At 37.3% G+C, this 26980-nt stretch overlaps 2 protein-coding genes across 6 annotated transcripts in view; both read left to right on the forward strand.

The window, feature by feature from the left end:
• Nucleotides 1-1291: 1291 nt before the first annotated feature.
• NDUFA5 (NADH:ubiquinone oxidoreductase subunit A5) lies at nt 1292-15740 on the forward strand. 2 transcript variants are annotated; one of them, XM_019750068.2, is made up of 5 exons: nt 1314-1437; nt 1744-1788; nt 5360-5476; nt 11756-11821; nt 14425-15740. In XM_019750068.2, the coding sequence occupies exons 1-5, from the start codon at nt 1417-1419 to the stop codon at nt 14524-14526; spliced, it is 351 nt and encodes a 116-aa protein (XP_019605627.1). In that variant the 5' UTR covers nt 1314-1416; the 3' UTR covers nt 14527-15740. The 2 variants fall into 2 exon arrangements, with proteins under 2 accessions (XP_074171755.1, XP_019605627.1); XM_074315654.1 differs by lacking the exon at nt 11756-11821 and having other exon boundaries at nt 1292-1437.
• Nucleotides 15741-21229: 5489 nt separating this feature from the next.
• Nucleotides 21230-26980, forward strand: part of IQUB (IQ motif and ubiquitin domain containing) — a 50906-nt gene continuing 45155 nt past the window's right edge. The window contains exons 1-4 of one of the 4 annotated variants that reach the window (XM_074315656.1): nt 21230-21422; nt 22602-22708; nt 24729-24802; nt 26500-26933. In XM_074315656.1, the coding sequence (XP_074171757.1) occupies nt 22706-22708; nt 24729-24802; nt 26500-26933 (511 nt within the window). In that variant the 5' untranslated portion in view covers nt 21230-21422; nt 22602-22705. Of the gene's footprint in view, nt 21423-21451; nt 22709-24728; nt 24803-26499; nt 26934-26980 lie in introns of those variants that run through there. The other 3 variants (XM_074315657.1, XM_019750074.2, XM_019750075.2) reach the window with 3 other exon arrangements.

Raw genomic sequence — 26980 nt, forward strand, 5'->3', positions numbered from 1 at the left:
TTGTTGGATTTGCTATCTTATTTCTCTAGTCTATAATTTGGGTAATATTTGTTTACTTTAAACTTTTGAAACGTATTTTTTAACTCTGCTGGATGAATTTTTACCTGCCTTGTCACGAAAGCCAGAAACCTAGGAACCGTTCCTTCATTCTACTCTTTCCTTCACCACTCACATCCAATCTAGCTATAGCTCTTGTTGGTTTTATTTTCAAATTCTACGATGAATCTACTCACTCCCACTGCCAACAGTTTAATTGAAGCGATTATCATTCTTGTCCAAATTACGGCAATGGTCTCCAAAGCATTTCTTTCTTCTATTCTTTCCCTGCTCCAATCCATTCTCCCAATATCAGCTGGAGTAGTCTTTTAAAAGTGTATATCAGATCAGTCGCACTATACTTAAACCATTCCCATTGCAAGATCTTTTCAACTCGGTTCCTGCCACCCTACTATTCTCCCTGCTACCTCAGCCACCCTCCTGTCACAGAATTTCCCTCCTCATACTTTTGCCCCTACTGTTCCCTGGGCCTGGACCAACTCTTTAGCTAGTTTTTGTGTGACTGGGTCCTTCTCTTTTTTCAGGTCTCAGAATAAATGTGACTTTCTCAGAAATGTTTTCCTGCACTCTTAACTATCAAAGCACATTGCTCATTCCTTTTTGAAAATAATCACATTTGGTCATTTTATTTATTAATTGGTTTAGTTGTTTACTGTGTGTCCAGCCACTACAGTAGAAGGAAATTTGATGACCGAGACCTGTGAATATGGCTTACTCACAGATGCCTAGTACCTACTGCAATTTCTGATACAGAGCAAATCAAGTACATTTGCTTAATGAACGATTACTTTAGTTTTTCTGTTTATCTAGCTTTTAAAAAAACAATCATGTTTCATCTCACATTTCTGAAGTTCCTTCTCTACTTGAGCCTAAGAATACTGATATCGTTGCGGTATGAATCAACCTTTGCAGCTAAGAGATCATTTAGACGACAGCTCCAGCGATCGCTCTTATTTTGCTACAGACTTCGCGTTCACTGTGGAAGGCAGGTTGAGGAATTCGCCAAAGGCTAAGGAGAGTGCAGGTTCCTAGAACGACTGCGGCGGAATTTTTGGTAGTTTGGAAAGCTCTCAACCTTTGGGCAATCGGTCAACAGTGGGAGGGTCAGCAATCGACACGTAAAACACCCAACACAAACCCCTTCCGCCAAGTCCCCGGCTTGGAGGCCGGTGTACTCACTGCGCATGCGTCAAGTTTCCCTTTAGGATTGGCCGGGGCAGAGCCTTTGCCCCGTGGAGATCCTACGGGGGAGGAGCCAAGCTGTTTCCAAGGTGACTGACAGGCAGCCTCGGTGGTGGATTGAGCGGGTCTGAGCGAGGTTCCCAGAGGGCTGCGCGTGCTGGGCTAGTCGGCGCTGTCATGGCGGGCGTGCTGAAGAAGGTGAGGCGAGTGGAGGTCACTGGTGGGGTTTAGACCGTAGCGGTAGAGGCAGCTCGACAGGCTTGATCCTGCGGGTGGTGGCCGGAACTAGCGCGGGCGTGGCGGTGCTTTGACACTCGTTTTGCTCTGCCCTCAGGGGTGATTCAGTTTGGTGGCTCCGCTCGGGGAGGCAGATAAAAAGCTCCGAACTAACGGCATTCAGAACTGTGGCTGGTTTTAGCGAGGGGATCGGTGGCTTTGCTTCTCCTTAGCGAGGTGCACGCGCCGACTGGTAAACAGCATTAAGCGTGTTTTGTTTTTCAACAGACCACTGGCCTTGTGGGATTGGCTGTATGTGAGAGTCCACACGATGTAAGTACCTCTTTTCTGTCTTCATTCCTTAATGTCCAAGGAAGACTAGAACTCTGTCTCTTTGTTTGTTAAAAGGCTAACGCGATATGGATATTTCAACGCCTAGAATTCCAGTTCAGCTGAGCTCCTGAGACAAGGACGATATATACTCTATCTGATGCCTTTTGTTTGTCATGACCTCTTTCTTCAGCCATTTTGTTGTTGTTGACTCTTTCCGTGGCATTCTTGTGGCTTTAGTCGCTTTTGTGAGTGTCCTCCTAAATCTGTGTCTGCATTTTCCACCTTTTTCCCCCCGCCTCACCTTTTCTGCTTCTCTAGATTCCATACACTTTGGCTTCGTGAAGGTACCACTCTAGCAGCTGCCCCTTTTGTCATCAGTTTTCCCTTTTAGTAGGTCTTTCCCATCAGTATTCAGACATGCTTTCATCTAAAAAAAAACCCCAAAGACCTCCCTCGATCCTCTCTCTCCAGTTATCACTCTATTGCTGTCCTTCCCTTTATAGATGGTAAGTCGAAGGAGTTATCTGTACTTAACTGTCTCCAGCTTTTTTATTCCCCTTTGAACACAACGCCAGTCAGGCTTGACCTGACTGTTCTTCTGTTTCAAGGTCACTGTAATATCGCTGCTGCTAAATCCAATTCTCATCTCCCTTTTCTCATCTTAATTGACCCAGTAGCAGCATTTGAAACATGTGGCACTGTTTCCATCAAGCACTCTCTTTGCTAAGCTTCAGGACATCGCAATCTCCTGTCTTTCTCCTGCTCTTTTTGCCTTCTCCCATTCTGGTTGTTCCTCGTATTCCGACTTCTAAATTTTGGAGTCCTAAGACTTAGTTCTTGGACCGTTTCTCTATTTATATTTGCTCTCTGGTGGGGTCTGGACACAGTCTAGTGGTTTGCAGTACTAGCTTGTACACTGATATTCTTAGATTTTCATTTCAAGCCCTGACCTCTCCCTTTGCGAAACTTTTGTGTATGTAATTGTTTAGTGGACATCTCCACTTGGATGTCAGGCAGCCCAAACTTAACATGTCCAAAATTGGGTTCCTGATCTCCATAAAACCTGCTCTTCTTTTAGACTTGCTCATCTCAGTGAATTTCAGTTCCATTCTTCTAATCATTTAGGTCAAAAACCTTGAAATCATCTTTAATTCCTTTCTTTCACTCACACCCCACATTTGGTACGTCAGTAAATCCTCTGGGTTCTACCTTCAAAATATATCCTGATTTTGAATACTTCTCACCACCTCTTTTGTTGCTATCCTGTTTTCAGCCACCATCATCTCTGCTCTGAATAATTGCATTTGCTTCCTAACTGTCCCTCCCTTCTTGTCACTGCCTCAGTTTGATCATTTTTTCAACCAACTAAGTCAGCCTGCTAAAATCTAAGTCAAGTCGTGTCAATCGTTTCCTCAAAACCCTCCGGTGGCTCTCCATCTTACTCTAAATAAGAGTCCTTACTATGGTGGCCCTTCAGATCACTAGTCAACAAACTGTATTGTATTGATTTATCTTGTTTGTAGTCTCTCTCTATTTAGAATGTAGGTTTTCAAGAAGGGAAAGATTTTTGATTCTTTTATTCACTGCTAGTACTATGACCAGCACATGGTATGTGCTCAGTAAATGTTTGAGTGAATATCTTATACTCATGAGTTCATACTGACTTTAGATGCATTATTGTCTAAAACTGAACGCATGGTTTTCCTTTCTAAATCTGTTTCTTCCACTGTGGACTCTATTTTTCTTGATAGTATCAGTTTTTCTATTCCGCAGGCTGGGAATTTAGACATCATGGTTGATACTTCCCTTGCTCTTACATCTTCATGTTCATTTCAGTGATGAGTTCTATTGACCCTGTTCTATAACAGCTCTCCAGTCTGACCTCTCTTTCCTTTCCCTACTGTTATCACAGTTTAGTCCCTTGCTCTTGTTTAGAGAATTGCAGCAACCTTGTTACTGGCCTTTCTGTCTGATTTCTCCATTTAACTCATTATTGCCAGTTAATTTTCTCGAAACACAGATCTAATTATACAACTTCCCTAAATCTTTTCATTGCCCACAGAATAGAGTCCAAATGCTTTAACGTGGCATGCCAAACCACTTGTAATCTGACTCAGTTTTTCTCCAGCCTTATCTCCTAACCATTTCCTATGTATCCTATATTCTAGCCATGTGCTGTCCAACAAAAATATACTACAAGTAATAAATGTAAGCCATGTTTGTAATTTTAAATTTCCTAGGAGTCACTTTTTTTTAATAAAGAGAAAGGTGAAAGTTAATAATTTATTTTATTTAACGTATCCAAAAATTATCATTTCAATATATAATCAGTATAAAAATTAATGATATTTCGTAGTTTTTTTTTATACTAAATATTGAAAATCCCAGTGACTATTTACACTTATAGCACATCTAAGTTCAGACTAGCCACATTTCAAGGGCTCAATGGCCAGATTTGACCAGTGATTCCTACCGTGTTTCCCCGAAAATAAGACCTAGCCGGACAATCAGCGCTAATGCGTTGTTTGGAACAAAAATTAATACAAGACCCCATCTTATTTTACTATAATATAATACATAATATAATACCAGGTCTTATATAAATTTTTGCTCCAAGAGACGCATTAGCGCTGATTGTCCGGCTAGGTCTTATATTCGGGGAAACACGGTATATAGAATAACACAGTTTAAGGAAAATGAAACTATATACTGATTACTTTATGTTCCCTGTATTTTCTGCCCTTCAATCCTATACATGTATTCTTTGTATAAATTGCCTTTTCCAACATCTTTAATTGTCCAAGCCCTACCATCCCTCCAGGTCTATATCAGATGCTGTCTTTTCTATGACCACTTCTCTGATATCTGCTGAAATGACTCTTTTCCCTATAGAATAATAAAGCTAACATTTATTGAAACTTAATGTGTGCCAGGTACTATTTATTGTCAGTTATATAACACTCTGTGAAGCAGATATTATTAATGCCCCATTTTAGAAAGAGGCCTTTCTATTTTCATACCCTTTGCTAAAATTAAGAAGAAAGGAGTCTAAAAAACCCTGCACAATTTGGATTATATGTTCTCGGACAAGCTCTACATTAGTATAGTAAAATAGCCTCTATTATAGAAATCATATTCAGATATATAAATAATGTATAATTATGCAGACTGCTTTTGTAAAATGATTTTTAGAAGTCCTGAAGTTTGGTTTGTTTATTCATATATAGTGAAAAAAAAATATATATATATATTCGTGTGTGTGTGTGTGTGTGTATATATATATATATATATATATATATTATATGAATAAAACTAGGTATTAGTGCCTATTGATTTTATACAATTAAACTAAACAAATTTCAAATTAAATGTGAAGAAATAAGAAAAAATTCATTCCTAAGTTGTAAAGGAGATAGGGCATAGATATGAAGAAATTACAGCAAGGACAACTTAAATATTTATTTTAAAAACCAGTTTTTATTTTTCCTTTTTTAACCTGTGAGACTTTTTAGTGTTCAATTAAATCTTTGGTGACTTTTAAAATGGAAATTTGTATGATTTGTCTTTTCAGAGGCTAAGACTATTGTACACAAAGATTCTTGATGTTCTTGAGCAAGTCCCTAAAACTGCAGCATACAGAAAGTATACAGAACAGATTACAAATGAGAGGCTGGGTATGGTAAAAGCGGTAAGTAACTGACTTGATTTTGTATTCTTGGATTTAATTATTCAATGCAACGTTTAACAAAAAAATCCAATTGCTTATTTTGCATATTCTACCCATTTATTTATATTCTCTTTTCATTCCGTGCTTTTCTTCCTTTCTCCCTTTTATTCAGCAAACTCCTATTTACTGAGTGCTTTCTATATGCAAGACGCTATTGAATACTGGAGTGAAAGAATAAGATTCAGTCTGTTTCCTGAGTTAACACTAGCTGTTTCTTTTGCCTCTCTTCCCTATCCAGTCTTTTATTGATCTTTTACATTTTATCTATAGATATATCAATCTTAATCTCTTTTCTCTAATATCAGAGTAGAGAAAAAAGAAAGCAAAACAAAAATGTGTTGTGTTTAAAGAAAATTGTCAGAAATAACTTCTAAAAAGTGCTTTGTTGTAAAAATAAGAGGACCAAGTTAGTCACTTAACTACCAAAAATTTTATTGAGCATTGTTAAGGACTGAATGTTTGTGTCCTCCCAGAATTTATGTGGTAAAGCGCCCCCCACCCCCACCCCCAGTGGCTGGAACCTCTGTGGAAGTAATTAAGGTTAATGAAGGCATTAGAGTGGTGTCCTGATCCAGTAGGATTAGTGTCTTTATAAGAAGAGACACCAGAGAGCTCAGCCTCCCTGGGCCATATTAGGACACAGTGAGAAGGTGACTATCTGCAAGCCAGAAAGATGGCTCTCACCAAGGAAGCTACCCTGCTGGACCTTGACCTTGGACTTCCAGTCTACAGAACTGTGAGAAAATGGAAATAAATTTTCTGTTTTTTAAGCCACCCAGTCTATGGTATTTTCTTAGGGCAGCCCAAGCTGACTAATACAAGCATTTTACAGCTTCCAAATTAAAGGCCTTAGACAAGCACACAGCAGTCTGCTGCTAGTTCTTTTATACCAAGCTATATCGCACTATTATTAAATTTCCACACTAGCAGTTATTCCATGGACTTTTGTAATTATCCAAAATAGTATTCATAAACTCCAAAAATTATTGACATATGCGCAATAAGTGGTCTAATGTGGTGGTCTTATTATGAGATTGCCCAACTCGAATACAAAGATAATTCTTATCTTTTCCTTAGGTATATAGCAAAACAATGCAATTTGATTTGGAACTTTTATTCTGAACTTGGAAATTCTGGAAGTAATTTACAGAGTAAAATCTCTAAAGGGGAAATTAACATTTATTTTGATTGTGTGTTTCCCTTAAGGAAAATGGGCTAAGTCATCTTTTCCCATCAAAGAATAAGAAATTTCCCTTTTTCTTTTCATGAGTTGAATCTCTTCAGCTGTGTCTCTGATTATTTTTCTACTTTCCTTCTCCATAACCTTGTTCCCCTTTAATCATTTCTTCTCTATTTCTCTTTTTTGCCTCCCATTTTGTCATCTTTCAGAAAGCCTCGAAATGTATTTAACTTGTTCCTATTTTAAAAGGAAAAAAAAACTATATTTCCCTTTATTTCTGACCTATTTCTCTTTCCTCTCCTAGCCAATGTCAACCAAAGAATAGTTCACTGTCATTACTTTCACTTATGAGTTGTAAAATCCTTTTTTTCTAACCTGTGCTATTTCAATTGCTTTATAAGTGATTGGTCTGTGTATACTTTCATCATACTTCATTGTATGTCCCACAGTGCCAAAAGTGAGGTGTTTCTTTTTTTTTTTTTCAGTACATAAAGCATGATGTCTTTCTACTTAAAAACCTTGCTATGGTTTCCTGTTCAGTGTTTCTCAAAGACTGAATTTAAGGATTTATGTTGCGCTGGCTGTGTGAAACTCAGCTAGCTATCTTTATCTGCATGATTTTGATGTACAGCCAAGTTTGGGAACCACCAATGTACATGATAAAGTCCTTAGCATGGATGGAAGGCCCTCCAAGGTCTGGCTCTAGGTTATCTTATTAATCTTGTCATTTCCTAGTTTGTACCCTATAGTCAGCAATACTGAACTGCTGGCAGTTATGTGAATTCCATGCAATTTTAGTTTTGTGTTTCTTTGTATTTTCTCTTCTCTTTTCCTGGAATGCCCTTATTTATCTGTCTGGCAGTTCTTTTCATTCAGCATTTATCATTTCCTCTGTGAAACCTTTTCTTCCCTCCATAAGTAGAGATTGACAACTTCCGTGCTTCTCTTCCATTGCACCCATCACACTGTGTTTTATTTATGTCTGCTCTACTAGTTCCGAAGTTACTTGAAAATAATGATTGCATTCATCTTTGCATCCCAAGGATCTTGTGTAACACCTGGCACTTATATAAGGTCCCTTAGTCCCTTAGAAATGTTTACTTATGCAAAAGGCTAGATACAAATGGTTTTTAACCACCTCAAGCGCTACATCATAGTTGTATTGCTGCTTTATGTTTTTTTGTTAAATTACCGGATTTTTAACCCCCCTTTCCCCCCATAGAGCCACACACAAATTCTTCAGTGAATATTGTTATGATTATAAAGTATGTATTTACTAAGCCTGAAATGGAAATAAAAGTAAATACTTTATAGATTATTTCAGGGAGATAGTAATAGCACATTGAGGAAAAGCATTGGTTTGTTAGCCTGTCCAAAGTCATGCTCTCTAATACTTATTTAAATAACGGTTGGCATCTTACCCATATTTTCTGTCTCAGTTTCCTCATCAATTACTTGGGTATTCTAATACCTACCTTGAACACTTATTGTTAGGAGTGAATGAGGTAATTTACATAAGTGCTTATTAACACAGTTGCAAGCATATGGCAAGCATGAAGTATATGGTACCTTATTGAGCTTAATGGCATTATGCCATTGGTTAATAAAAATCACATTATTGATTCACCATCAGTAAGACAAATTTTAAATTGTTTTCCTTAGCACAGGCTTTTCCTGGGATGAAAATCCTTGCCTTTTTAAAATCTTTATTAAATTTTTAGTGGCCAGTTAGCTCAGTTGGTTAGAGCGTAGTGCTGATAACAGCAAGGTTGCTGGTTCGATCCCTGCATGGGCCACTGTGAGCTGCACCTCCTTAAAAAAGAAAAAAAAAATCACTGGGGTGACATTGGTTAGTAAAATTATATAGGTTTCAAGTGTGTACTTCTGTAATACATCATCTATATATTGCATTGTGTGTTCACCTCCCAGAGTCAGTTCTCCTTCCATCACCATATATTTGAGCCCTTTTACCCCTCTCCCTCTTTACCCCTGTCTACCACCTCTTCTCCCCCCTTACTTTCTGGTAACCTAACTAAACTGTTGTGTGTCTATGAATTTTTGTTTGTCATGTTCGTTTGTTGCTTTCAGTTTTATATCCCACATATGAGTGAAATTATAATGATTCTCTACTTTTTCTGTCTGACTTATTTCCCTTAGCATGATAATCTCAAGATCCATCCATGTTGTCACAAATGGCAGTATTTCATCTTTTCTTATGGCATCTTTTTCTTATGGCAGATCTTTCTTATTCCATCTTCTTTATTCATGTACCACATCTTCTTTATCCAATCATCTATTGAAGCTTACTTTGGTTGTTTCCATGTCTTGTCCACCATGAGAAATGCTGAGGTGAACACAGGGATACAAATATCGGTACGGATAAATGTTTTCAGATGTTTTGGGTAGATACCCAGAAGAGGGATTGCTGGGTCATATGGTAACTCTATTTTTAATTTTTTGAGGACTCTCCATATTGTTTTCCATAGTGGCTGCACCAATTTACATTTCCCACCAGCAGTGTATGAGGGTTCCTTTTTCTCCACAACCTCTCCAACACTTGTCTTGTTGATAATAGCCATTCTAATGAGGTGGTATCTCATTGTGATTTTGATTTGCATTTCTCTGATAGCTAGTGAAGTTGAGCATTTTTTCATGCATCTGTTTGTACGTCGTCTTGGGAGAAGTGTCTGTTCAGGTCCTCTGCCCATTTTTTAATTGGATTTTGTTGTTGTTGTTGAGTTATACAAGTTGGATATTAGCCCCTTATTAGAAGTATTGTTTGCAAATATCTTAGAAGTGGTGTTTGCAAATATCTTCTCTCATTTGGTTCGTTGCCTCTTTGTTTTGTTGGTGGTTTCTTTTGCTGTGCAGAAGCTTTTAAGTTTGAATATAGTCTCATTCATTTATTTTTTGCTGTTACCTCCCTTGTCTTTGAGGTCAAATTCATAAAATCCTCTCTGAATCTAAGGTCTATAGGTTTAGTACATACAAGGTTTTCTTCTGTGCAATTTATTGTTTCACATCTTTGAAAATTTATATTTAGGTCTTTGATCCATTTTGAGTTAATTTGGTATATGGTGATAGCAGTCTAATTGTATTCTTCTACACATGGCTTTCCAGTTTTTCCAGCACCATTTATTGAAGATGCTTTTTTTCTCTCCCTTGTATGTTTTTGGCTCCTTTGTCAAAATTATCTGCCCATATACATGTGGGTTTGTTTATTTCTGGGTTCTCAATTTTATTCCATTGTTCTGTGTGTCTGTTCTTCTGCTAATACTATGCTGTTTTGATTGTTAGCGTTTTGTAGTGTAAGTTGAAGTTGCGGAGTGTGATACCTCCCCGGCCTTGTTCTTTTTTCTTAGTATTGCTTTGGCTATTCTGGGTCTTTTGTGACTCCATACAAATTTGATGATTTTTTGTTCTATTTCCTTAAAAAAAAGATGCTATTGGCATTTTAGTTCTGTTAGTCGTTGCTTTATATATTTTGGTGCTCCCTGCTTGGGAGCATATATATTGATAAGTGTTATAAATCTTGTTGTAATGTCTTTTGTAATTATGAAATGTCCATCTTTGTCTCATTATCTTTTTTATCCTCAAGTCTGTTTCGTCAGATACAAGTATGGCTATACCCACTTTTCTCTGGTAGCCGTTTGCTTTGAGTATCGTTCTACACCTATTTGTTTTGAATCTGTATGTGTCCTTGTAGCTCAGATGTGTTTCTTGGAGGCAGCATATGGATGGGTTTTGATTTTTAATCCAATCTGCTACTCTGTGCCTTTTTATTGGTGATATACAAGTGAAGACTTGGATGGAAGTGAAGGAACAAGCCATACAGATATCCTGGGTCAGCCAGGAGATGCCTTGAGGCAGGAACATGCCAATTTCTATAGAGGATATTTCTGTTTTTGTTTGTTTGTTTGTTTTCTCCCTCTTTCATTCTACTTATGGGCCAGAAACCAACCTGTTTACAACTTATTTACACTTGTATATGTATGTATAGGACATGGTTTATGGTTCTCAACAAGCTCATTATATTAGAAAATAAATATGTCATTGAATGTTTACGTAACTATATTAGCATTTCTTTTTCTAAAACTTTTATTGAAGAATAATGTACACAAAGAAATGTGCCGAAATCATAGAGAGCTTGATGAATTTTCACAAAGTAGTCATACCCATGTTAACACCAAACCAAAAGAGAGGACATTTCCAGAACACCAAATCCTCTCCTGTTCCCTCCAAGTTACTATCCTTCTCAAGATAATTGCTCTTCTGACCTCTAACACCATAGATTCATTTTGCCTTGGTTTTGAACTTTTTTATAAATGGAATCATCAGTTTATACTTTTTCGTGTCTGTTTTTTTCACTTAATATTACATTCGAGAGAATCATCTATGTTATGTATAGTTGTAGTTCATTCTCATTTCTGTGTAGTATTTTATTACATGTAAATACTATAGTTTATCCATTCTGTTGTATGTGGTCATTTGGATTGTTCCTATTTTGGGGCTATAATTTGTGATGCTGTGAACATTCTTGAACATGTCATTTGGTTAACTTACTATGCATTTCTGTTTGGTTTATACCTAGGAGTGGAATTCTAGGTCATAGGGTAGCAATTATTTTTAAAGCTAGTACTCTCAGAGGAAATACAGGAAATACTAAGAAAATAAAGTGGTATTTTAAAATGTGTATTTTAGGAAGACTGAATTAGGCATCATAATTCTTACCTTTGATAGACATGTCAGTAAGCATTTAATACTTTTTAATATTAAGACAGAAAAGCAATAAAATAGTAGCGAGATGAAATAAGTTTCCACCAAATGTTTGGTAAAAATTAGTGTTGATACAGCGGAAGAAAAATTAATTATATTTGTTATATTAAGTGCTTTTTTTTTATATATGGGTTTTTAAAATATAGGATATTAAAACATTCAGATATTGTGTTCCTGTGTTTGTGTGTGTGTGTGTGTGTGTGTGTGAGTGTGTATATATATATATATTTTTTTTTTGTTTGTTTGTTTGTTTGTTTGTTTTTTTTTACCCCCTTAAATTATAGGAACCAGATGTTAAAAAATTAGAAGACCAACTTCAGGGTGGCCAAATAGAAGAGGTGATTCTTCAGGTAAAGAAAAAGTTGAATATTTAGATGTTTGGCTTCTAATGTTCAGAGGTACAATGTATAGAGGCACAAAACTGACATTACAGGAAGAAAAGAAAACTCAGTTTCTTTGCTTATATCAACTCATCAAATATAAGACTAATCACACATAGAAAATACTTCTAATGTATATGTCAGTTAAATATTTATCATTGATTATAACTTGAATTATGAGGCTTCTGTTGGTAAGTTTGATACTCTGAATTTAATAAGCATGTTCTTGTTAGTCTCACCGTAGTTCATATTAGGAACACAATATTACTGTTATTTGAAGAATTTTTACTTATAGATACAAGTACTTGTAGGTTTTAAAGGCTTGGTAAGAATACTATAGTTTTTAATTAAACTAGGAGAAATGACGCTTTTCTTTTTTGTTGTGCATTTTTTCCCCAATTACCAGTAAAGTTAAACTTTTAAAATGTGTTCTTATATTTCATGTTTTATTACTTATGAGTATGTTTGCTCTTCATTTGTTTAGTGTTTTTCTTACAGATTTCTTTGAGTGTTTTTAAAAATAAACGATGTTAACCTTAATCGTTTGTACTTTTGCAAAAAATGCCTGAATTTTTTTTTGTAAGTCTGTTTTTGCCTTTTGATTTCAATTGAACAGTTTCTCCAATATGTAGAGGTTTTTAAAATTTTTATTTGGTCAGATCACCTCCCCCTGCACACCTTCTCCACCCCTCCATGCCTTCCCCTTATATAGGTCTGATAAATACTGTTCTGTTTCATTTAATTTTTACACTTTTTCATATTTTTCAAAAACGTAACTATTCTTAGATTTTTTGCCTTTTATCAAAGACAAATAAAAGGAAATACTGGATAGCATTAGGGACTAGGGAGGTATTTCACCAGCAGACATGATACTCAAAAGCATTGGTAGGTGGCTGTTAAAAGAGGAATAGGGCATTTAGACAGCTTTCAATGCGTGTACACTGTTTCAGTCGTTCAAATGCATGTTTTCCTGGCCTTTTTATTTATTTGCCAGGTTGACTATAGTATTAGATGTAGTGTTATGGGAACTTGCTGCAGAGTTTAATTGTCCTCATCCTATTTCTCTTTCTTTTCTACCTGATTTCACTTTGATCATGACTTAGTTTAGTTGATACATTAATTTATCATGTAATTATATATCTAAAATATTGAGCTATTTTTCATTCTTTTTTAATACTAAGTCTTAAAAATCCGGTGTGCATTTGATACCAGCAGCACATCTGAATTTGAACTAGCTACATTTCAAGGGCTCACTCTGTAGTCACATGTAGGTAGTGGCTACCATCTTGGACAGCACATTTCTAGAGGGATACTGTGAGAAGAATGAGGAAAGGACAGTGTATTAGAAGCCAGAGAAGAGGAAGGGAGTGGGCAACGGGTCAGATGCAGCTGGGTCCAGCTCCTGGACGACCTCAGACCTCAGTGACGTTCAGGACTAGATCCCCTCCCCACACTGGGCAAGGGCTTGGGGGCATAGAGAAAGCATGACCATTCAGGAAATCTAGGGCAAAGGGCAATCAGACAAACGGCCATCCTAAGGGATATTTTAAATCAGTATTTATGCAGTTTTCTCATGTCAGCATTAGTAAATACCTCTACCCCCAGATTTCCATTAATCTACTCTTGTTGATTATATACATTTTAGACTGTTACTGCTAGACTTAGATTGGCTGTTTTGCACCAGTGGCATAAATGAGGCATTGCCTTTTAACTTTACAGACTCTGATAGAACCTCAGCATTTATTTTGTGTTTGAATTCCTTTCCTGACATCCTGACAAGTATTCAAGAATGTCTTAAGTTGGCCAGAGTTGTCATCATAGGTCTTTTTGTTCTAGGAAAAAATATGAAATAAAAACATACCTAAAAATATATTTGTTAAAGGTGTTGTAAAATTGTGTTTGAAAGGAAAAATTGAATGTAACATAATCTGATTAAAAAAACTAATTCAAACAATAAATATATTTTTTGTGCAGCTATTTTGTTCTACATTCTATACAGCACAGTTTTACAAATTGTGGTCTCCAGTGATGATGGGTTATGAAATCAGTTAGGTGGGTTGTAACTAGCATTTAAAAACTACAATAGAAAATAGTGTATTTCAGCTATATAGTAAAGGTAATGATATTTTTAGTTTTGTTTGAGTTATATGTGCGAATTGTGGATCCCTTAGTAAAATGTATTTCTTTTCTTTTTTTAATTGTGGGCCAGTGTAAAATAAAGTTGGAAAGCTATTGATAAAGATGAAGAGACATACTTTTGATCCTCCAAAATTTGTATTCTGATGGTGAAACAGACAATTAAGATTGAAAACTCACCAGCTAAACTTTTGAACACTCTAATAGTAAATTTTAAACAAATAGAAGAAATCTAAAGCTGTCCTTTCTTACTTATGGTGATTGCATAGCTGTGAGAATTACAGTAATTTAATTAATGTTCAACATTTGGTGATGGAATGGCTTATTTAGGTTTTAATATGAAAGTAGGAGCTCTATATAGTTACATTTCAGTTATTATGGTAATTATCTATTAAACAGTATAATCAAATGATCTTTTTAAAAAATTTCATTAACAGGCTGAAAATGAACTAAGTCTGGCAAGAAAAATGATACAATGGAAACCATGGGAGCCTTTAGTGGAAGAGCCTCCTGCCAACCAGTGGAAATGGCCAATATAATCATGATTAAATGACTTGCGTGTTGACAGGAAAATGATGTAATTAAATGTTCTGTTGTATCAAAAATGTTTCCATATTATTGACATCTTATAATCAAAAAAATTGATATAGAACATATTTAGAAGACTTGTTAAAATTGATGATTATGTAATAAGAACTTACGAATCAGTTTTGGTTTATAAAGCATTCATTCAAATTATTTCAAAGATGATATTTTTTTCAAACAGATGTGGGAGATTTCGAGGTTAATTAGAAAAATTCCTGTAGATTTCAATACAGAGGCTATGTTTGAAGTCTGAAGTATTTTTAGTATTCAGCACATCATTTAGTGTTTTTTATTCTGAAAAAAACCCAGAAAAGGTATTAGTAGTAGTAGTAGTATCATTATTATTATTATTATTGCTTACATAGGTCATTGTTTAAAGTGAAGTAGTAAGACTAAAAACCGTTAAATTAAAACTGCATTGTACAGTTGAGGAAATTGGTATTTGAAAGATTGCTTATTCATAGTGGTACCGTGTTTCCCTGAAAATAGGACTGGGTCTTATATTGATTTTTGCTCCAAAAGATGCATTAGGGCTTATGTTCAGGGGAGGTCATCCTGAAAAATCATGCTAGGGCTTACTTTCCAGTTAGGCCTTATTTTCAGGGAAACACGGTAGTTGGAAAAACTTTTTTTGTCTCATTTAAGAAGTTAGCTTTCTGACCCTCGACCTTTAGTTTTCTTTATTAACCAAACTACATCAAGATAGAAAATTTCTGTAAAAGAGGAGATATTAAAAGTTTCTAAAGTTTATCTGGCATACAGATAGACTTACATTCAAAACATTTTCATATAGTTATAACTTGAAAGTGGAATCACTAAGTAGTTTTCACTAAGTTTCCAGTATAAATGCACCTGGATATCAAAAAAGATAAAAGCTAAAAGCTGTTCAAGGAAAGAAGCAGTTGACAAAAATAAAATTACTTCTCGTGTGTTCTCACCTTTTCTTTCTAGCCCCCTATGATTTCTAAGTATTCTGTTAAATTTGGTATTTCTTACCTTCAAAAATAGTACTTTTGGCGGGGGTGGGGGGTACATGCACGCGTGTGTATCCTGCTATTTCTTGTGGCAAGGCAGAATCTTTCAGAATGAGAAAAATAACTGTATTTTTCCCAGTATATTTCTCCCCGTATAGAGTTGTAAATTAAATGCTAAATAAATATTAAATGAAGTGGGTTTAGTTACTTTTTAGCAGTCAGACTATAAGAGAAAGCTTACATGGGGGAAGTGGGAAAAGCATTGGAGGGAGAGTTGGAAGGCCAGGGGTTCTCATTCCCATGGTTCTGGCACCATCATGAACTCCATGACTAAGTGGAGGCAAGTTGTCAACCTCAGAATGCCTGTTTCTTTCTCTGTAAAAGAAGTAGAATTTGTGATTTTTAGCTTTCTTTTTAGTTATAAATATTTGTTTTAATATATAATTCATTAGATTTATTAAGAAAATATCCTAAAGCATGTTTGCATAGATGCTGTCAAGCTAACTTTCTAGTCAATCATTTCTTTCAGTCCTTTGGGCACATAAAAACAAAGCTGCCTTTATGTGTCTTTGTCATACTTTCAGCCCCACTTCTCCCATTATTCTTGGGCGTCTTATATAAAGCGTCAGTGGCTGTTAATAAAAGGGGACCTTATTGATTTCTGCATTAGAAATGCTAGTTATAGAATAGGAGTAGTATTAGCAATAAAATAATAATAATAGCCAATGTTTGTTAATGTTTGTCCGGCACTGTTCTAAGTACTTGACTAATGTCACTCATTAAATCTGCACTCCAGCTCTAAGACTGCGATCCTGCAAATTATCTCCATTTTCCAGATAAGGAACCAGAATCCAGTGTGAGTAGTGCTCCCCTGCAATTGTGCAGCATGGGGATCTTGGAGAAACTAAAGCACAGAGATTGTATAACAACGTACCCAAGGTCACAGCTATTAAGCTTCTCACCTTACATTTTGCCTTGTGAATACTTGGCATGCTGGCGGTCCTGCCCGTACTGTGTGAGCTGCACCAAAACAACCTAGATCCTGCTCTCCTGACTTTATCAAAGAACCTATAAAGAACACATATGAGCATGTGTAGTAAACTAGACTTCATCTCGTGCGAACATCTTCACCTGGATCACAGGCAGCCAGTGGGTGTCTGAAGGGCATTGCAGTGTGGTCCATCCTTTTACATTTACCGACTGCCATTCCAACTGCCCATACGCTTTCCGGTTGCTTCCTATGAACTTCCCGATTAAGCTTTCCTAATCAATTGGAGATGATTCTTCTATTTAAAGATCTTCAGTGTTGCTAAGTGGCTTTTAGACTAATTTGAGTAATTTTCCCATTTCAGAATGGCCCATTTCAGTTTTTCCTAGCCTCCTCATGTTTTATTCAAATTAATTACCATACTCCAGACACTTTAAAAGAAAAACTAATCCATTTGAGCTTTGTAAACAAAGAAAATGGCGGCAAAATTGATGCCTCCTTCTAGCTGTGGACTGAGTGCAGAACATTCAAATTTCTGAGTATTCTGTTCTTTGGGATGAAAATGGCTTGTATCTGAATAACCATAAGACTTCATTCAACCTGTAATGATTTCGATTGTGAAGGGAAGTGATGATTTCATAAGGATAACAGGTTTGATGTTATCCTGTCAAAGTACCTATAAAGAACAAATACGAACAGAAGTAGTAAACTGGATTGTGACACCAACTTGGAGTAAGGTTCAGCTCTGGGGGTTGCCATCCTTTACACCAGGCGAAGTTGGAGTAGTCTGTCACCTGAATAGAATGAATATGATGCCATTAGTGGCAGCCATCATGTGTCACCAGGCCTCCAGTTTCACTGTGTCCCATCACTGTTACTCTCCCTCTCCCCTTCCTTGCCTTTCCCTCAGATTTGAGTGATGGAAGACGCTTATTCTGATTGTCTTCCTTTTCTAATCCTAAAGTGCAGTGAGCAAGGTGAAGCTGAGCTTTTTGTTATAATGCAAAGCAGGTTTATTTGCACGCACAACAATGAGGATTAGGATACCAGATAAAAAGAAACCAGTCTTTTGTCAAATGGAGATCTAGATTCTTAAGTAGCTGACTTTGGGACTTACTACAGTGGAAACTTGCCCTGTTGTCTTTAGAGGTTATGTTTCCTCACCTGATGCTTAAGCAAGCATTTCAAAGAGGTCTTCCCACTGTTCCAGTTCTTCTAATTCCATCTGACAGCCACAGTGGTATTCCAGATAGATAGTCTGTGTTCTTCCATTTTCCCAGGAGTTCTATGAAGACACGAGTTCAGTTTCACTATTCTGAGAAACCAAGACCTCCAATCTTGCAAGACCTTCCTTAACATGTTCTCCAACAGGAGTTGACTTTGGAGCTCGTATGCCATTTCCCCAGTTATCTATATCAGGCCTCATGCTTTCTTTTTCAAAGGGAGAAAACCAACAATATTGTGTATGAGAAAATTTGCACATATAGGCTAATACCAGCTTTTTCTTCCCAGCCTCCATAGTTAATATAAAGAAACAGAAGTGAAAGAACCCTCCCATACAAGTGTATTGTAAGGATCTGGGGTAAAGTGCTAAGTCGCTGAACCATGAATGCTTTTTGCATCTGAGGGCAGAATTTCCTTTAAAACTTGGCTCTCAATGGGATTACAACCTGTGCTACAATAATAGTAATACTCTGAGGAAAAAAGTAAATGAGAAGATAGGAATTTAGAAGAGGATGAAGAGGTTTATTTTAAAAATTCACAAGAAATCAAAGTGGTGATGTGACATGGGATTTGAATTATTGATGGGTACTGGAGAAATTTATTCCATTCTTTACAGGTAACAAGCCAAACCTAGTTAGTGAAAATAAAGTAGTGAGAAAAGTAATGAGTTGGCATAGGCTACCTGCAAATCCCAAAGTCTTAACACAAAGAAAGTTTGTTTCTTACTCATAGGAGTATACATGTCTGATGAGGGTTGACAGTGTTCAAAAGAGTCACAAGGGATCTGGGCTGAGGATGGTGCTATGTCAACATGTGCTACAACACGGGCAGAGAAAGGGAACGTGACATCACACAGAGAAAAGAAAACCAAGTTTAAAAAAAAGATTTTGAATGTGCTGTAGAACTCAAATTTATCTTGCCATGCATTGCTAATAATGAATTTTCAGAGATCTTTAGGTTTATATTACCAGCTAATTTTTTGCAGTGTGTTTAAATGTAATTTATGGTGAAATAGGTTTTTTTCTGTATATGACTCTGTAAATGAAAAGCATTGCAGAGATTTTTTTTTTTGGGGGGATTTCTCATGATCTTCAAATATTTTTTTTTTTTTCCAGACAAACTTTTTAGGCATTTATAAAGATAAACATTACTATTTTATGATAGAATATTTCATTTTACTGTTTTTATTTTTCCCTTTTCCTGTAACAGGAGTGTTGGTTCTTTTTCTCAGGGTAAAACAGATTGAAAATTTCCTATCTAATTTCCAAACTCCAAATATGTTGAAAACAGAATATTTTTTCATAACTCATTGGACGTAAAGTCTGACCAGAATTGACATAAGGCTATTAGTGGTCTTTATCATACTTTAATGTGAATATGAATATATTTTGCCACATAACTATTAATGTATTTGATTCTGCTTCTCTGATTCTACTTCTCTAGACTGACTGAATGTGTCACAGAATACACCTTTCAAAAATGGGAAAAATCCCGATTTTCAAACATCTGTCCCTATGATTTTAGAAAAGGGACTATGGATATACTATCTATTTCCAGTCTCTTAACAAGCTCATGATCCAAATTTAATACACATAGATAATTTCCAAAGCATAATTTGAAGTCCTTGGTTTTCTAAATTCTAATATTTTTTCCTAATTCATTTATATCAAAATACATTTTAGTCTGAAGTAACAATGGGAAATACTTTGATATGCTTGATTTCATAAAGCCACTAGGTAGCATCTTTGTAAAAATAAAATCACATTAAGAGAAATGTTTATTTTGTAAATAAGTGCTGAGATAAATAAAGACATGTTTCGTGAGAAATAAATGTAACTCATTTGGGGCAATAAATCCTGAGAAAATGTATAGGTTTATTGTGAAAAGTAAATGGAAAGTGATATAAAATGACGTTTCCACTTTTAGAATGGAGAGTTTTTCCTATTGGTTGTTTTCAGCTTGCATTTACATTCATTTTATGTAAGCAATTAACTACAGTATATATTTGTGTAGGTGTGTGATTTTGATATGCTACAGTAATAACCAGAATGGACTATCTGGGAAGCCTACCAATTAAGTTAGGCTCACGTGATTGTTTAAAATCATCTCACAGAAAACTATACATAAAACGTGAACATATCGTGGGTATCTAGTCACATTTAACACTCTGAAGTACTTAAAGTTCTTTACCACCTTGTTTTCTTCCTTTCATCTTCTGCCTCTATGCCTAAACCTAGTTTTTTTCGTACTGTCCCTAATATGGAGGGCAGTGGATGATAAATTTTAAAGAGGAGACCCAGAAAGGTGAGTGTTTAAAACCAATGGAATTCTCATTACTAGTAAAATTAAGATATTGTGATTTTGGAGATGGGGGTGGGGGTGTGTTTGGAAGCACTTGTCTGCACACCTCTGATCACACTTGCTTTACCCATGAAAGATTAAACCTAGTGTTTATCTGAATGGTCCTTTCCCTCCTTTTGTCTGGTCTTCATAAATATGGATTCATGCAGTGATTTAAATACATTTGCTTTATTTAAAGTCATTAAAGCCAGTTTTATCTGAGACTATAATATGTATTTTTCTAGTATATATTAAAGTAGGATGACTGAAAAAACGACATTGGACATTAGGAAGTTATGGGAGATGAGAACACAATTTCAGTAGAATTGATACAAAGGAGGGAAGACATTGAACATTATGAAGGAGTGATGGACCTGTACTATATGTGACAACATTTTTAATTTTATTACTTAACCTTACAACCTTTTTAAATAGCAAAGGATGTTAAACAAGGAAGCACAAATAGTGGTTTAAAATTGAGGCTCTGGATTCAGACTGCTGGGTTTAATCCTGGCTCCCTCACTAAACCTCTCTAAACCTTTTCCTCATTAGTAATGTGGGGCTAATTACAGTTTTCCTTAAAATCACTGTAAGGATTAAATTAGAAATATAAAGTGCTTAGTAACAAATAATAAATGTTAGCTATTATTATGAAATAGACACTATGTTTGTTACTACATTTGCAATAGGAACATAACTTTCCCCCAATAGTTTAAAAACTTCAAGTTGAATAATTTATAGTGATAGGAAAATAAAAAACCTTTATAATTTAGTGATTAACAAAAGCTTTGCTTCTCCTGACTTAAAAGAGGAATTATTTAGTAGCTCCTGTCTCCCTTTTCTCTTTGGATGCCAGGAAGTCAAGAGACAAGTTCTAAATTTAACAAAAGTAGGTAGGTACCGACTGTTGTATTGTGTTCTCCTTTGTCAGTCTTTCCTCTCATTTCATATTTATATTTTCTGTAATCCTGATTTTTTTATATCTGTAAGGGCAAACACAGTTTTGGCTCGGAGAACTGTGCCCTTTCACAAGTGTTAGAAGGGGTCCAGTAACAGGTCTAACGAGTGGGTAACAACTCTCCCCGCCCCTTGCCCCGCCCCACCCTCCCTCTCTCGCCGCCTGGCTCCGCCCCTCGCCGCCTGGCTCCGCCCCCTCCATTCCAGCGCGGGAAACGCCTCGTCTCGCGGGAGCGGTGCGGAGGCGGGAGGAGGTGGTGCCACGGTCGTTGCTGGGATACCGCCGGCAACAGACTCCGAGGGCGGACGCTGCTTTCTAGGAGCTTGAGGAAGCACTGCGACCGGCGTAGCTGCGTTTCTTGGTCAGGTAGGAGGACAGATCCTGGCTGCCCTCTGCTGGCTCGGCCTAGACCGGCCTTGAGTCAGTGTCTGCAGCAGTGGATGCCGAGGACTGTGTGCCGGGCGCTTTTCCCGCCTGGACCCGGGACTGCTTGGCTCGTCGGGAATGTGCCACTTGTACTTTAAAATCCGTGCACAGCATCCCTTCTTTCTTGGTTCCATTTCTGGCCCCGCAGCTCTGATCTGGGATTCGGAAGCAGCAGCAGCAGCGAGCTAGGAGGCGTACCTCCCCTCCCACCCCTAGGGCTTTTCACCTTCATAGTGTAGCAACAAGATGTGTGTGTAACCCAGACCTGGCATTAGAAAATGTTCAGCCTTCCATGGTGACCGTTTTCATTCTTTAGTAACTAGGGGGCTTACAGACTTGCCTCACTGGCTCTCTCTCCCTCCTCTCCACCCGTGGTCTTTGCCCTACCGCTTAAAACCCTTTAAAACTCACACATCTATTTGGTAGAAGGCAAAACTGATCCCTGCCTTCCTGCTTACACTAACATTCTAGATCTGTCAGTGACATCATGCTTTGTTGGTGAAAGGGGGACTTTTCTGTATGCAATCATAGAGACCGCTTTGCCTTTTTAAACAATTTTTAAAGATGAAAACATTTATTTTTGAATAGATGATACATAAACCTGACAAAAAGTTGAAACAGCAGAAGGAATGAACAGTGAAAATCTGCCTTCCCCCCACGCACTCCCCCACCGCGTCGTCCTCCAGTTCACCTTCTAGAGAAAGTCTGTGCATGTATGAATATACTAGTGGTGCCTGTAACACTGTTATACATACCGGCTTGTGCTGTTGGAGGTCATCAAGAGGATGTGACTGGGTTGACCCTGGAACTGGACGGAGGAATTGGAGGTTCCTTACTCCCTCCACTGTCGCTTGGAGGTTCTGCCCACTGGTCCCGCCCTGTAGTAGCAGGTGCTTCAAGGATGAAAAGAGTTCTTGAGAGAGTAATGTGCTGTTGAGACCATCTGGTCTGTATACAACTCAGCCTGGTTAAGGCCTCTATATAAACTCTTAAGATTTTGGTGGGGATTGCAGAGATCTACTTACTCCTTTTGCAGCTGCTCAAGACAAGCCTCCTACCTAAATTCGGTAGCTTATTAAAACTGCCACTTACTAACGAGTGGTCTGCCTCTTTTTTCAGTTTCTCCTTCTCTTACACGGGGCAGGGGCAGTTTCTGTTTTTTCACCCCGGGAGCTCTGGCGGTTGCTCACCAACAACTTTGCTCCTTCACTTAATTGGATCAGATGGTATGTAGCCTTTAGAATTGGCTTCTTAGCATAATTCAAGATTCATCCATGTTGTTGTGTGTATCAGTTTATTCCTTTTTATTGTTGAGTAATAGTCCTTTAAAAAAGATAAGTTTCTTGGATACTTTTTTTTGGGGGGGGAATATTGGGGAATAGTGTGTTTCTCTAGGACCCATCAGCCATCCAGCCGCCCCAAATAGTATTCCATTTTATGAATGCATCACAGTATGTGTATCCGTTCATCAGTTCAGGATCATTTGTATTTCAAGTCTCTGGTGATTAAGAATAAAGCCTTTATAAACTTTTGTGTACAGGTTTTGTGTGAATGTAGTTTTTCATTCCACTTGGGTAACGACACAGATTGCTGAGTAATATGAAGTGTATGTTTAATTTTATAAGAAAACTGACAAACAGTTATCCCAAATCCTATGCCAATTTTCATTTTCACCATCAAGGTATAAAAGCTACTTGTCTTCATACTCACAAGCTGTGGGGACAGAGTCCCAGAGAGCAGTTTCCAGGCTCTCGGCCTCACATGGAAAGGTGCTGGCTCGGTTATTAGACGGCCATCAGCTGTAATCAGATGGCCGTCCGCTGTGGCTGGGTGGGCATCAGCTGTCACTGGTTAGCCATTAGCCACTGATATAACTGCCGTGGGTAAACTAGCAAGGGCGGATAGCAGTTAGCAAGGGGTTGATTGGTTGGCAGAGAAGCAGACGGCGGGTTGCGGCTAGCAAGTGGGGTTAGCAAGCACGGATGGCGGATTGTACATCGTGTGGATCCTACTTCCTGTGTCTTGCCCGGCCGCCAGCGAGACTGGGGTGCAGGAAGACCGCCTGTTGGGATGCTGGCAGATGTTTGCTTTTGTGTCTCCACCAGCTGCCAGCAGGAATATAGTGATATGAGCCCCCTATCCATGGCTCCATTGGTATTCCTTTATGGCCTCACCATATCCTGCGTTCTTGTGCAGGGAGCAGGACCAGAGTCCCTGCATGACGCTAGCTCTTGATATTGTTGGACTAAAAAAATATATTAACTATTGTAATAGGTGTGTAATGGATTCTCATTGTGATTTGAAGTTGCCTTTCTCTAATGTCTAATGACGTTGAGCATATTTTCACATCCTTATTCTCTGGGCCAGGACTAGAGTAAGGCAATTGAGGCAACTAGGTCCAAAATTTTAGGAGGCATTTCTTCTCAGTGCAGGCACCACACTTACCTAGATCTGGCCCTGCTTATTTGCCTTCTGTGTATGTTCTTCAGTGACATGTCTTATTGAAATCTTTTATTTAAAAAAAAAATTTTTTTAATTGAGTTTGAGAGTTTTCTATATATTCTGAATATAGGTCCTTTATCAGATATGAGTTTTGCAAAAAAATATCTCCTACTCTATGGCTTGTCTTTTTCTTTTAGTTGTGTCTTTTGAGCAGAAGTTCTGATTTTGTTGCTGTTGCTGATTTAGAAGATGCCGTCTTTGCCAGTTTAGAGGGATGATGGCTCGACAGATAGAAACAAGAGCATTACCTCAGACTCCAAAAAAGGGCAGCTGAATCCATTGCTAGGAGTTAGGGCTTCTTTATGATACTCTCTTTCTAATCAGGCCATAATCTCTGTTATGGGAGAAAATAACCAAAAGGAAAATTTTTTTGTGGGTGAAGGCTTAAGAGCTTTCTTGAATTTTTTTAAAAATTGAATTTTTGTTCAGTTTTATCTTATTTCACTTTTTCCCCTCTTTATTGTCTTGGAATTTTAAAACTTTATTTCAGTTATTTTATTTGTTGCACTTGAACTTTGACTATGCATATTTAATTTAACAAAGTCAAGGGTTAAGCATATCATATCCCCCAATTTTGTAAACAGTATAAGGATTTGAAAACAGTTTATTCTCATCTTTCTCTTCCCAATTACATCTTTTGTCTAATATTTTAATTTTCTACTATTATTTTGTGTTGACAATATTTGTTTGGGTTTATCCATATATTTAAGACTTATTTGTTCACCTTTCCTTTTTGCTCTTCAGATTTCCTTTGGGCCTATTTACCTCCTCCTTCAAGTGTATCCTTTAGAAGTTCCCTTACAGCAGATACCTTGGTGGTAAGTTATTTGTAAATGTTTCTATTTCTTTCTTGAAAGATAGTTTTGTTGTGTGCACTATTTTAGGTTGATAGTTGTCTTATTTTAATTAGCACGTTGTTGCGTTGGCTTCTGCTTTTCTGCTGAGAAATCTGCAGTGATTTTACTTTTCTTTGCTCTGTATTGATGTCAGCAAATTAATATAATTCAAAACAGTAGGTGGTATGTTCGTTATCACTGCTTGCTTTCTGGACCTCTTCTTTGTTATTCCATAATTTAATTACAATGTATATGGCTATGAATTATTTTTATTTATCCTGTTAGGTATAGATTTATGTTGTGCTTCCTGAATCTGTGGTTCTACATTTTTCATCCGTTTTGAAAAATTCTCAGCCATTACCGTTTTAAATATCTCTTTTCTTCCATCTTTCTGTTTCCTTCTGGGACTTTAATTTGACATATGCTCGATTAGGGCCTGGCAGACTTTTTCTGTAAAGGACACCACAGGCCACATGCAGTTTCTGTTGCATATTCTTTGTTTTCTTTATTTTAGCAATATAAACCCATTCTTAGCTCACAATAAGATATATGCTTAGCAGAAAAATATACTGTACCTTTTCTCTTTTCTATGGCTTCTAATCTCTCATATTTTCCACATCCTTATCTCTTTGAAGCATTCTCTATAAAAATCTCTTTATTTATTTTCCAGTTTACTCATTCTCTCTTCAACTCAATTCATTGAATTCAACACCTATACGTTTTTATTCCAGATACTCTTCTTTTTTTGGTAGTCTGTCATCTAGTAGCCAGAGAACTTCACTGACTAAGGTTAATATTTTTTTCCATAAGGATTTGTGCGTAAAGTAGAAGCCCCAAACACAGCTTCCCACCCCCCTGCCCCCCACTACTGTTCCAAGTTTTCATCTTCCCCATGCTGGTTGCCACAGAAATCAGCCTGGAGTCCACTCCCTCTGTCCCCCCTTCCTGGCTGCTAGCTTCTGCTGGCAGCTGCCTGCTGGCTGCCTCCTCACTCCTCTGAACTGCTCCTGCCTTTGCAGCTTGGTTCTGGGCCGCCCTGGTCCACCCTGACCCCAGCCCTTGGACACTCACTGTCACACTGTTTCCTGAGCCAAAGCTCTTGGTTGCAGGAGCTCAGGCCCCAGTCAGCTATAAGATCAACCCACATTTGTTTGTTGGTATATTTTGTTTTGGGGGGCAGAGGTCATTGGAGACGTCTGCTACCACTCTTGCGAGCAAAGCTGCTTCAGGGAGTGTGTACTACCTAGGATATAGTTGCTGTGTGAACTGTCACGTTCCTTGAGCTTCTAATCAATTGTAATGCCAGAGCATAAATCCTGTGCTAGTTTTGTATTCAGAAAACAGTTATTCGAAAAGTCCTTCTTTCACAAACATTTACTGAATAAGGAAGAGATGACAATATATTTTTAAACAGTTTTCAATATGTCCTTCACAGAAGCTTTCTCTCACATTGTGCTTTGAATTTCTCTTTCTGGTATACTTTTTTCACTTTCTGTCGTGTTCTTATTAAAAATTCACTGATGTTTTTACCTGATGACATTACTAAGATAATCAATATTTTAAAAAGTACTGAGCACCATTATAGTATATTATGACCATTACTGTATGCCAGCAATGAATTTAATATTTGGTGTAGAAGTTTTTATGTACAGTAAAAGTGTTTATGTTTCTCAATTCAGGAAAATGTCTGATCAGGAGGAAGAATTTACTGCTCAGAATATTCCTGATGTGACAGGAAAAAGAGAGGGTGCTTATGAAACGATCACTATTCCAGTTCCCTCAGAAGACCTCACCCAGTCAGATCAAACTGAAGACAATGAGTCTGAACCAGAACCATCTGGTGGGGGCCATGAAGCGCGTTCAGAGGCGCAGAATGACCAGAGCGCCTCAAGCCCGGAGATAAATGATGAAGAACATCTTCTGGAAGAGATTATGTTACCTGAACAAGTTTTGGATTCTCCAGTATATTCTGAAAGGCACAGTCTAAGTCAATTGGATAATGCAATGCAGTCAACCAAACAGCAATCAGAGGATTATCATCTGACATTTCTGGATAAAATAAAGGCTGTAAAGGAATCTCTGAAAACATCAATGCAACATTCCTTAGCGACAGGTATTACCTAGGGAAGACAGGATAAAGCTATTTGTTTCCCTGATTTT

The sequence above is a fragment of the Rhinolophus sinicus genome, linkage group LG11 (genome assembly GCF_036562045.2).
Source record: "Rhinolophus sinicus isolate RSC01 linkage group LG11, ASM3656204v1, whole genome shotgun sequence".
NCBI classification, from domain to species: Eukaryota; Metazoa; Chordata; class Mammalia; order Chiroptera; family Rhinolophidae; genus Rhinolophus; species Rhinolophus sinicus.

Coding starts and splice junctions, on each gene's coding strand:
- NDUFA5 (XM_019750068.2), top strand. CDS start 1,417: ATGGCGGGCGTGCTGAAGAAG. Junction 5,477..11,755: donor GGCTGGGTATGGTAAAAGCG/GTAAGTAACTGA, acceptor CTTAAATTATAG/GAACCAGATGTTAAAAAATT. Junction 11,822..14,424: donor TAGAAGAGGTGATTCTTCAG/GTAAAGAAAAAG, acceptor TTTCATTAACAG/GCTGAAAATGAACTAAGTCT.